The 13,401-nt window shown below is 33.6% G+C and overlaps 1 protein-coding gene across 1 annotated transcript in view; it reads left to right on the top strand.

The window, feature by feature from the left end:
* The window catches only part of LOC147070809 (uncharacterized), an 86,311-nt gene extending 73,199 nt beyond the window's left edge, over positions 1–13,112 (top strand). The window contains exon 2 of the mRNA XM_085949043.1: positions 10,467–13,112. Within this exon, the coding sequence (XP_085805169.1) occupies positions 10,485–11,927 (1,443 nt within the window). The 5' untranslated portion in view covers positions 10,467–10,484 and the 3' untranslated portion in view covers positions 11,928–13,112. The remainder of the gene's footprint in view (positions 1–10,466) is intronic.
* Positions 13,113–13,401: the final 289 nt, after the last annotated feature.

The raw sequence follows: 13,401 nt of genomic DNA, 5'->3' as shown, positions 1-13,401 counted from the left end.
CCAATATCTATAAAAAATAATTATGTACAATTAATATTGTTGAATTATTTCAAACGTTTCTTTCACCTGTAAATATTATAAATGTCCACAATATACGTAGTAACCGTAGAATTTTTCAATATGGCGGCCGAAAACAAAAAAATCTAACAATGCCACTGTCTTTTTCCCATGTAATAAACAAATTAAAATTAAGAACGTGCATATTTGCAATTACAAATTTAACAATAATATTACTAACAAGGTGGGCTGTAATACCTGTAAAGATGTTAGTCCTGAATTTGTATAACTTTTATGTTATCCTAAAGCGGGATTTTACTTCACCCCAAGTTAAACGAAGTGGGGTAGCGCGAACCTCTTGTATTAATTTTAGCTATTATGTCCTGGGGCTTGGAGAGATGGAAGGTATAATATTATTAGGGTAGGAGCATTGCAGTGTTTAATTTTATATGTTCGATTACCTGCAATGGCTGGAAATGATATAGGGGTGCGAGACCCATTGATCGTAGCGTGTGAAGTTATCATCGGTTGGGCAATTATTATTTTTGTTCGTGACGTTTGTCAGTATCTCTTCTGCCAGTGTTTTATCTATGTTATTTTATTGTTTATGGTTGAACTTTTTCGAGTTGATACTTTTGTATGCCTGTCAATAATGCGGACAATCATCGAACACGCTGCCTACGCTCAGTATATTTTTTTTTATCTAATAAACCTTTTATTTGTTTTTTATTGAATTAATATTGTAGCGTGGTTTGTTTTCTGTCATTCGTACATTGACTTATCACTGGGAGCTCGATAAATTTACATATTAATATTATAGATCGATAAAAAAATGTTTCATACATTAACAAGAGATAAGAAATGTACGTTATTAATGTGGAGATATTCATTTACTTATCATTATCTCATTATTTTGTTAGATAAGTTTGTATGACAATTACGAAATCGTAATACTATGTAGGTATAATAAATACCTGTGATAGGGTTCAAATAGTAATAGACTATATGACGATCGGGCACATATTATATGCTAAGAGCGTTTTAGTGTCTATGATCAAATCTATGCCATTCCGACATATTATACATACATATTGTACGAGAGCTATGAGCCCTATGCACAATCGTCTGTCATAATTACAACAAAATAACAACAAAACACTATGCAGAAAGCATTTCATAGTTATGATCGAGTTGTCTATGGTCCACCAAATCTGCAATAGTTTCGTTCTGTTTTTCTATTGAAAATATTACCATATATAAAAATTCTCTTTTTCATAATTTAGGTAAATTATTTTGTAATTGTTAAACGATGACAAAAATATGAAAAATATACAAAATAAATTCAATAACTATAAATACACAATTAATATTTAATAAAAATGATTAAATGTCTCCGCAATTAGTGAATAATATAAGTTATTTTTTGACCATGTTTTTCCCGATACGGTAACACTTGCCGTTGAAATGTCAGATTTTGTCATTTACAATTATTACAAATATATGCCATGATGTGAATAATTATATGGAGTGATTAAAACTAATATTACCATGTTGGTGTGTAGGTAACTAAGTACTTATATATTTCAACTACCTATCTATTGGTTTAATATTACATAAATATCTAAATCTGAATAAGAAAAGTTAATTCATAATTCATTGATACTGACATTTCAATTCGATAATCGGTTTTACTAAATTAAGACATGTACAGAATCAAGAAAATAAGGGAAAATGTGTCGTATTAAATGTCACGGATATTTAATAGTTGTTCAATACCCATATCGAGATCAATTGTTAAATGAATTTGAGTGTATTGGCCGTTTTAAAGCCACGTCAATTTATTTTGACAGCAGCTGTCAGTGGTAAATGGCAATACGGAAGGGGGGCAAGGGGGCGAAAAGTAGTCTATGGTTAAGGATTCCTTATATCTATAATCTATAGTTAACAGATGGATTTCGGCTACTTACAATTTTTACTGTTATTTTATGGTAAGTACGAATTGAGCATCGGGCTCTATGACATCGTATTTACACTCTGTGACACCCTGTGACACAGGACGCCAACATAAGAAACGGGTTTTTCGACATATATAAGACCGATCGTCATAGAGTGTATTTGAAGCAATATATAGATACTACGGTACTTCCTATTTTGACTTTTATTGTAATTATTTCACAGGAAATCGTTTTTTTTATTTGCTAATCTTTTTTTCTTGTACTCCAAATTTTGGGACTACTCAACACAAAATGGCAATCGATAGGTTGCGGCAGCCTCTGAGTATTCCGGTACATAACTTAAACAATAATTATAATATTAATTTTGCGTTGTGTAGTAAAATGTTCACTTATCCGATAAGTATGATTCGATAGTAGTTAGTTACATCGGTGTGTAATGGCGTTCGCAGGAGGCGAATTAGTCAGTCACCCACTTACTTATCTTGTCCGTTATTTATTATTTAGTTTATACCACATGCTAATATTGGAACATTTAAGTACTCATTCGGTCATGGCAAACCATTATGTCTATTGGTTAATTACACTAATAAAGTAATAACAAAGCCGAAATAATAAAACATTCTTTTAATATCTGCTCAATAAAAAATAAGACAAATCTCCCATTTGACGTAAGTACCACATAATATTATTATGTAGTTATGTAGGTATCAAGAATTGAACGAAGGTGGAAGTCGATAGGAGACTCTGAGACAGTGCTAATATTTTTAGAGTTTAGTGCCGAGACACACGGCGCAGGTTTTACTTGATTCCAATATATCCAAATTTATAGTTGCAGACCTGTAAAAATACCTAATTATTCGTTTTTATTATTATTTTAGATTGTTGATTCGTAATAATAATATGTTCTTCTGTTTCACACTTGATAGGTGGAAAATAATATATATTATATCTACTTGGAGATGGGTGAAATTAGTCGTTGACTTGAGGTAAAACATGTTGTGTTCCATGATTACTTTATTCGTGTATGTGTGTCATCCATCATCGCTTTAATAATATGAGACAGTAATTTTTGTGACATTAAAATTTTCTAATGTCAATTCCATGTATGTAGAATCTTGACAAAAAGTGTGCTCTACATGTCTCGGAATCCGACTATTTTGATTGTTTTCTAGGTTAAGTGTCTGTGGTGAATTTATTTGGTAAATGACAAAATAAGTCATTCTTTGTGGCTTACTTGGTAATGATACTAATGATTCACCGTCACTGCGATTTATCATGCGAGTGTTGAAGCGTCGCGATGCGCGCTTCTGCCGGCAGAACGGATAACTATTTTGAGAGAGGAATGCGTTGCATTAGCGGACAACATAACCCAAGATTACGGACTTCTCTTTTTATAGCATTTGTTTCATCTTTGGGGCAGAACTAAACGTCATTTAATTATGTATTAGGTACGTCTGTTTCTGACCACATTTTATGACATAGTGTTTTAATAAAATAACTATAATGAAACACGAGTTCATCCTGCTGAGTCTACACTCTACATTGATGTGGCATTATTTTTCATTATTGTCGAATCTAAAAAAACCCACCCCCAAATATGTCGAAAAAATCTTCCTGTATGTCTATAGAGAGTGGAGACGGATCCTAAATTAATGAAATTGAAACAAAAAGGACCTCTGGTGACCTTACAAGTGACCGCATCGCAGGTTCATTTAAGTTTAAGTAATACGTAACACTACGACATTCTACTATAATTTAAATTCATCCAATCAGTTTTCTTTGTGCTTGTATTGCCAAAACGAGCCTTGAATAGTTAAATTCGTAGGATTGGATAGTGCATAATTAAATTTTATTTACATTAGACATTTCATACATCTCACATATTGACGTATAAAATTTTATTATAAATACCTACCTGTGTATAGAAATAGCTACTCCCTTCTCAATTTCATGACGTATGCAGTCAAAAGCAATACATACATACAATCACGTAAAACACCGAGAAGGTTACATAAACAAAGCAACAGACATCAAACCACAACATGGGTCGCCATTTTATTTTCGGGGCTGTAAATAGAAGAATAAAAACAATGAACTTGTTACCAAACTATTACATTATTATTGTTCGATTCAAAAATCGAACTGACTTTAAAATTCCTAATACGGAATACGTAGGGTCAAAATTCTTTGTGCAAAACAAAACCATCAAACGAGCAACACTAAAATTCGCAAGGAAGTCACCTTTATTTCGATTATTCTGATTGACCCTATTATTGAACTAATAAATGAATACTTTAACAATCTGACAGATGATATTTCGTAGCATTTATTAAAGATAACTTAATATACTTATAATTGTTATCTCAAGCGATTGCTGATAAATAATATCTGAATATCTCTTGCTATCAGCTGTAAATTTTCATATTATTCAAATCTTTTTCACATTGCGGTTATAGAACTCGCTCTGTAAACATATTATTTATGATCAGTTTTATTATTGTGACTTACTTTATTAGATAAAGAAGATCTGTTACTTACCGATTACCGGAATATTCATATATAAACAGGTAAATAATAATTATTTAAGTACTATTATTTTCGTATAGTAAAATATCTTTTCTAAAATAGCTTTCGAAACCATCAAGCTATCGGCAACAATATTATGTGTATTGCAAACAGAGAAACCTCCATCGATAAAATTTAATGTAATATTTTTTAGCTATCAGAATTAATTTCGTGTTGATTTCGGCTTTGAATAATAATAATAAGGCTACATAATTTTTCTCGTAAACTTGTCGCAATGAATAACGCGACTGATTATCAATTTTTTTCTGGTGAAATATAAATGTGGTGCGCTGCTTAATTTGTAAAACAGTCTTGGTTCTTCCCATATTATACATACGTTTGATTATTTTTCTACGTTGATAGTCGCAGTAAAGTTATTCGACCTCCTTTGTTTCGTTGTCGTGAATATTTTCTTGAGTTTTTCTACGCGGCCGAGAGAAAGTGAATGACTTCAGAGCTGGTGGTGGATGGATGCCATCGTTTCGGTGATTGTTTCCATAATGGCTACTCGAATCGCTCTATCTATGTAATCACTAGCCGAATACATTTAATAATGCGATAAATCTATAACTGAGTTACTGAAATATAATAATAGCGGTGTATTGCAAAATAGTTTAGGATTAAGCCACCTGTGCTCAGACAGCTGTTGCGTGGTCGATATTTAAAATTTGATCGATACCTATCAGTATTATCGTTATTTTTACCATCATTATTATTAAGTAAATTATTTTATTATATTGCTACTTATGTACATACTCGTAACTATTTTTCCTTTGCGTTAATTGTTCTATAACGTTTTGAATTAAAATTTAAACAGTGTCGTATTTATTTTGGATAAAGTTAATACCAGCTAATAGGTGTTCATAGACAATAGTATTGCTATCATTTCCAGCTTCATCATTAAATTTATTTATTCTAAATCCACGCGGCCAGCATTTAACGATTGTTTGCATTACATTTTCTCTCGAGCCAGAGCACTAATGTACCAAGCTTTATATGGAACGAGTTCCTTTTTCAATTTACATACATACGTGACATTTAGATGTCCATACTATATTATGAATTAATGGAGAGTTCTTTTAATTGAATTAGTCTGTGTGTTACAATTCTAGAACTAGAACTTTGTCCCTGCATCATGCTGTATGCGACTATTTAAATAAAGTAATAAGCCATGTTTCTTAAAAAAATATATAGAATAATGTTATTGTTTAAATTAAAATATCTCTAAAACTACCCGTCTTGCAGTTTCATTTAAGAATTGTATTTATGACGATTGTATATAACCGAATTAAGTATAAGTATAGGTATTATGTGGAATTTAACTTTAATATCTCCATGCTTTTATTAATTTCTTACACATTTTATTGCATACTTTATTATAAATTAAATTATGATATTTTTCAAACAGGCTTTGCAGTATCTAGGTATCAAAAAGTTATTTAATTGGAGATATTTACCTGATGGTTTTCTATCACGACTTAGGTACGTATAAAAAAGATTTTCCCGCAAAACCATGGGATATCTTCGAGAGATTTACGTTAAATATCTACCTATCTACGCTAATCAAACCTCTGGAGTACAAAACGATTTCTTTGTGTTGAAAATTCAAACACGCGCTCCGAGCAGACATGCCAGTTTAGTTCACAGGGATTCGGTTAATAAGTAAATTTTACAAAGGCAATTTCCATTTCGTAGCTAGATATAATATAACTACCCGCCACACGTAGTATCACATTATTATATGTTTTTAAGTAGGGCGCGCTTGTGAGCTTTGCAATATAGCGTAGCTAGACCTACATAATATGGCGCACCCCAAATGGATGTGCCCGTTCATTTATAATTCAATGAGAATCGGAGCTTTACACTCTGGGGTAACCTGTAAATTTTGGCTAATTTCGCTATAATTTCAGGGTCCCGGCTTCCTTCGCTAAGCTGTGTCAGTGCTGCCACACCAGTGTGAACTTTGGTGTTAATTACCAAATTAGCTATGTACCTACCTACCTACTTCAATATTCTGACAAGCATTTTATTATGTTGCCCCCCACTGGTTTTTGCTGTTTAATATTATTATATACTTATATAGGTACCTAAAATAGAGTAAAGGGAAATTTAAATCTTAGTCGAAAAAGTGTACAGATTAATCTTTTAAATTTGAAACGAAATTAATAATAAAATTGCTTTACGCATGAGAGACTGTAAGATTCTGTAAAAATGACATGAAATATCATTGTTGACGTTGATTATGATAGAAGTAAACTTCAATAATGTTATGTAAATAATTATCACTACGCAGAAATCGCTTCCGGACAAAGCGGCCAAATAAAAATACAAGATAATTCAACACTTACATACCTACATCGGTTTTATTATTTTATAATTTTCACAAATTTGTTGTGATCGGTTTCATTTAAATAAAGAATTTTCTTTGATCGGTACGCAAGTATAATATCAGTCGTCTCATTTACTATCATCAGAGATGGAATTCATTAGATGCTACGTCATTGTATTATGATAATAATATTAAGATTGTGTCAGTCGTATTATTTCCCTATTATCGTACGTACTGGTAAGAATCTTCGCTAAGAGTTTTTCGTATTTTTCTCAGTGGTTTTTAGTTCTACAAACCAATTATTTACTGTACCTACGTATCTACCTATCCATAGCCACGTTTCTTTTCCGTAGATTTTCCGATTTTATGAGAAAGTTTTGGCGATGTTGCTAGAAAGTAAAACCAAATTAGCGCGGTTAGAGGCCATCTGTGGGCTCGCCGGAGAACCAAACAAGTAGATACTTATCACTTTTATAGCGTTTCCGCTGTTAGGATTTTGGCGACGAACCTACCCAATGATTCTTACTTTTATTAAAAAAGAAAATTTAATTAACATGTCGTATAATTTTTCACGAGCGTTTTAATATTCTGTTGCCTTGTGTACAATTAGAGTAATTAGACAATGGGTTGTACTCACAATGAATTTAATTATACCACATAAACAATAATCGACGTATCCTTATTCTATTGGTACATATTGTACCTACCCACCTATTTAATGAATAACACAAATATTATAAATGTTACGATTTTGGAGTATCTCGTCTATAAAATAAACGATTGTTTCTATGATGATTGTCTTAGACTTAGATTGAGATGATATGTTTATTGAATCTAATAAACGCAGCTCGCGTGGCTTTTTCGTAATAATTTTGCATAATACAGTAACTCTAAAGTAACAATCGAATTTCGAACAGCTTCAGCTAGTTCCTTGGCAATCCGCAGTGCGGCTGCAGCGCGGCCGCAGCCTTGCTTTCGAAACGGAAGTGCCGGCAAGGTAGAACCCGTTATTACCGACTGAAGTCAAGCGGCCTAGCTTTATCTAAATTAGGGTTGTCATCATTCAATTGCAATTAATTTATAATTTTATTACCCAGCTGTGATTCAGATCTTTAACGGTGAACTTGTGTATAATTTAAACATAGATATCTACCAGCTACCTATTTATATGCATCATGTTTTTAAATTTCTTCTACTTATTTCATCAGCTATCATTTATTATATTATATTATACTGCCTTTTTCGTACCTAGTGTTGCTGTTTTTGAGCATGTAACGTTTAAGCCTAGGGGCGGCAGGTTATATGAAAGTATGGTGAAGCCGGCTAGTATGGCGAAAAAGTATGGTGTGGCGGGCTGGTAATCAATTTGTGGCAAAATTTGAATGTTAACATTATATTATATGGGTACATTATAATGACCAAAGTAAATCCTCTGTTATGTTCTGATTTTTTTTTATCGCATCGCTATTTTTCGTAAGTTATCGGCTATTGTTGGCCTGCTTCATTCAGCTGTATGAGAAAGCCGATTCCTTGCCCCTCTTTTAATTTAATACCTCTATGGTTTAAGCTAATGAAGTTATACTAGGTACTTCCATATTTAATTAACTCAATTCCAAAATAAAGTTTGTTATAATAGTTATAAGTAAGATAACACCATGTCATTTACTTTAACTAAAAAAAATAGGTATGCATAAAGAGTTATACAACCCATGTTTTCTAACGAATATCTGTGAACATATTATACGGTTTATACCTTATGTATTTACTGTATACATATGTATTTCCTACATCAACTCTGTTCATCCATCACAAGCAGGCTTGTCTTCTTTCGGCATATCACTTTTCAACTAGAGAAAGCTTCGTATTAGTCGTCAATTATATTGTGTTTTTGTTGTGACGGTGACCCTGCTTTACAAAAGGCGAGTAGTAGATTTAAAGTAGGCACTCTAGTCTTTTGCCGCCTTTGTCAAAAGCGCGATGTCACTTCTCAGCATCGCGATGCCGGTAACTTATATCAGGATTCCACCTAACGGTGATCGCCTCTCACGTCTTTTAATTTGTTACACAGCTTCAATATTTCGGCGTGTTTGACCGCCGATATGGTGTAATTCGGCAGCCATATTGCAATCGCCGTTGGCCCCAACCAGTGCCATCTCTTGCCCGCGTACGTTTTCTGTTTGTTCGTTCTCTCGCCGTGAGCCTGAGCGATTTTATAGCGTACTTTTACTTTGATGGCTTTTCCCAACTGACGTGAATCCGTTAACACATTCCACGCGAGCCTGTGGAATTCTGGAACAAATCTAATAACAATAACGTTTGAATGTCATTAAAAATAACTCATTAAGTTACATATGAAGCGTTTTACTCAACCCTCCCTCTTCAGTAACAACATTATTAACTTTATAACTGAGAATAATATCCAATAATACAACAAATTGTCAAAGAAAATCACTTTAATATACGAGTATTAATACTATTCTACTGTATGTACTATATACCCACTATTATAATTAGGTATGTGCATATATATGTATATAAGTACATAGTAATATGTTATCAGTAAAACCACTTAACCAATAAGATGCGCAGAAGCGATTTCTTCTCGTGCGCAGAAAGTAAACATAACTAATGTGTGTATTGCCAATTGTGTTGTAGATCGCGCACGTTGCATTATCTCGCACGTCTCTCTCCCACTCTTTCTTGTTTCTGTCAAATTCTGTCGCCACCGCATATGGAGATGTTCATGCATGTTCGCAAACGCTACAAAACCTGTAACGTCAAAAATTTTCACTACCGTGAAGTAACGGGTACAAAAGCGTAAAAGGGGAAAAAAACAATGTAGAATAAGTACCATCGATACCTATTTACTTGTATAATCACGACTCTACAGTGTATCCACTTTCTTTATTGTATTCAAGAAAGATAGCTAACTATAAATAATATTGCGATTTGTTTTACAGAATGATATCCAACCGATATATAGGTAATATAATACTTGTGATTGGGATTTTTAGATTGTTGATATAAGGTCAAAATCTACATCCCTAGTTTTTTTTATAGCATTGCATCAGAGTGTTCCTTACAATAATTTCAGTCTTATAAAGATTACTAATAGATTGTACAAAAACTAGACATATTGTGAAAGTAGGTAATAATAATTATTGTGTCCTGTAACTTGTGGGGTGCGAATGTGTTGAAAGATAGTTTCAAAATTATACGACTCGAGAGAATCCCCCGACGTGCGCTTTTAGAAATAAGTTCCCGTATTATTTGCTTTTTCCTCATTTACCGTCGTAATCAGCGTCGACTCAAAAATGTCTTATACCTATTGCAAACCAAGCGATTCTAATGTACGAAAGAATTAATGTGCAATGTATTTTCTCATTTTCAAATGAAGGTGCTGACAGATGCGGATATATTTAGAACTAAAAACTTGGGGTGACACATTATAAATTTGATCATAAATAATGCTTTGCTCCTTAAACTATATGTAATTATAGTTATGTTTTTACACCTAGAAAAGGGACGTTTATAAAATATCGAACCCATTTTCTGCAATGTTTCATCAATCCTTTCGATAAAATATAAGTCTAATATGTTTTTTTCTTATTTTTCTCCAGGAAGACGCGCTGGCGGGCATGACGCCGCCCACGGCGCTGGAAGGTTCTGCCCTAGCAGTCGAGGCGCCCGCTGACAACGACGACATCTTCGGTCCGTCCCGAAGTTTTCCTCCCAAAAGCAACAAACCAAAACCATCAATGATCTCCGCCAAACTCCGCGCTAAGGAGGAGAGGAAGAAGGTTATCCAGATATGCACAGAGAAGCTGGAAAAAATAAAAGACCCCGATCGTAACTTAAGGAGGTCTGTCTGTATCAACAACACTTACTTTAAACTTCAGGACGAGGTCAGGAGAGAAAAGCAAATGAAGCATATGTCGAGTGCGAACCGTTTCGATGTCGACGAAGAAGAGTCCAGGTATCGCAACAGGAGAGGAGTTCCTAACGCCGAGCAGAAACAGAGGATGCTGGACAAGGCTTTGGAGTCCATCGATAAGGAGCTCAGTGCCATCGACGCTAATATGCCTTCCCTAGAACACGAAATGTTGCCCGATGAATTAGGAATAGTGAATTCAAGTCTCAACCCGCTCAGAACGAATAACGATGACGTTCTTGATAGTTTTGTGTCGAGCCAGTCGTGTATGAGTGTCACTCCCGCCCTTATATCTCATGAACTTTCTCTAGAAATGGCTTTCGGCGAACGCACCTCTGCCAATAATTATAGTGTAAATAGTGATAAGAATTTAGAATATAGTTTTTGCAAAACGGACAGTAATAGCTTAGGATCTCGGTGTCGGTCGAGGAAACGCTCTTTCGATGAAGTGGAAGACTGTGACGTTCACGATGTTCTCTCCCAATTTTACATGCCGCCCACCCCGAGACTGATAACTTCAATAGACGATGACGTTCTGCTCAATGTTGTCGACGACGACCCGGTAGAGCTGGTTCACATCAAGCATCCGGCGACGGAGACCACCGTGGAATCCGTTGGCCACGCTGATGAATCGTCACCTTGCAAAAAGATGAAGGTAGAAGAGAAACATGACTTTGAAAATGGTTTCGATAAAATGTTAGAGTTGGATACTGACCTCAACCAGAACAAGTCAGGCTTCCAGACGCTCAATGAGTTATCCGGCGAGCCTATCGCCAAACGTGTCAAGTTTTCTCCCGCAACAGACTATGACGTGCCTTTAGATGCGAGAGACTTGAATGCCGAGAACGTGAAGCCCAATTTTCAAGAGAACCCGCTCACAGCTAAACCCGAAGAATGTGAGAAATTTCACCACCGAAGGTCGAGTAAGTCAGAGTTTGAAATCATTCTCGACGCTTTAAGACTGGACGACGGAAAAGACATTTGTGATAGGGAAGATCTTATGTACTTTTGCAATAAAAGTGAGAAACTTGTAGTCAGTGAGAACGGTGACATTAGGTCCAGGTATCTGGACAGTTGTGGACAGGCAGCCATCTTAGGGGACCAGCAAGCGGCGGGCTTTCACGGACTATTAGCATCGTTAGAAACGTGAGACCACCATTGTTCCGCTGAACCCACCCTCGTCAATGACACCTCTCCTGCCTTAAACTCCACCCTCATCATCATCGTGGATAGTTTCTCGTAACCCGGAAACTGTGGTCCGCCTGCGACCTATCTGTTGTCTGGTACCAATGTTGATCAACAGATAACGAGTTGTGTTAAGTGTGTCGACCTCACAATCCACATTGACAATCTTAGGCCGTCTTCGCGAGCCAATATTTTTGTATTGAGATTTTTTCGTTTCCTAAACCGATCCAACTTATAGAAAATGTTCTTAGATTAAAGATACTTCTGTTTATTATAAACTGCTATTTTAATTAGTTTTTGGATACTATTTTTTTATGAAGTTAGTCATTTTTTTACTTATATTAATTTATGTTATTATGTTTCCTAATTTAAAAGTACTATTATTACGATGACATTTAAATGTGTACCTATTATATTTATTATTGAAGTTATTGAAATTCATTCAATATGTTTTGCCCTCTTATTCGTTTATTCGTACTTAATTTTAAGAAAAATTCAAATAATCACTTAAATTTTAAATGTTTTGATGTTCATTATTATTTTTTCCTAGGTTTTTTTTATTTAGTTGAAATACCAACGAATTAATAGTTATTATTGTTTTATACGCCAGGAAATGTTAAATTAATTGTTACCAATATTTTATTTTTATAGAAGATAATATTTTGAAATCTAAAATGTGTAACGAATAAGTAACAAAATGGCAATTTAGAGAAAAATGCAATCGTTTATTGTCAATATTATGTAATTTTAGCCAGAAAGGACCATTAGTTTTAAAATATTTTATTTAATATTATTTTTAAGCATTGAAAACAACAGTTAAAACAGGTTTATCAATCGATACGATCTAAACTTTAATTTCTATGTAATGTAGATGTTTGTTTATTTTTTTAATAATTGAATGCCTGCCATCTTTCAATAAAAAAATTCTTTAACTTTTACGAAAAGTTCCGAATTTTAGAAATGTTTTTACACCTCTTTTCGGTCCTTTCGTGGTTTGACGTTTGTATAATTCATGCCAATATCTGTGATATTAAATTTAATATCCACAAAATTAGTTTAAAATATTATAACATAGATTTGATTATACAAATAAGTAATGTTAAATTTATCGAAAGTTATTAATAGAACTTTACCGTAAAATATTTGTCAATTTTGTAAAAAAAAATAAAAATATATTAGTTGATCGCTAGGAGTTTAAAATCAAAATGATATTTATATTAGTGTTAAAGATACCGATTTTTGTTAAAATGATTTCTTTTTGTGGTACCTATATAATTATTTTATAAAAGAGAAATGCTCCAAAAATCACTCCATAATACGACTTCAATATACTATTATAAAACATGATTGACTTACTAAAAGCACAAAAACATGCAATATTATGTTGTTAAATGTTATAATATTATGAATAAAATATTTAAATGTTGTATAATGTATTT

The sequence above is a fragment of the Rhyacophila brunnea genome, unplaced genomic scaffold, assembly GCF_057557595.1.
Source record: "Rhyacophila brunnea isolate RB1 unplaced genomic scaffold, BYU_Rbru_1.0 scaffold_21, whole genome shotgun sequence".
NCBI classification, from domain to species: Eukaryota; Metazoa; Arthropoda; class Insecta; order Trichoptera; family Rhyacophilidae; genus Rhyacophila; species Rhyacophila brunnea.
The sequence above is the reverse complement of the archived record's forward strand: the minus strand, read 5'-3'. Positions and strand labels throughout refer to the sequence as shown.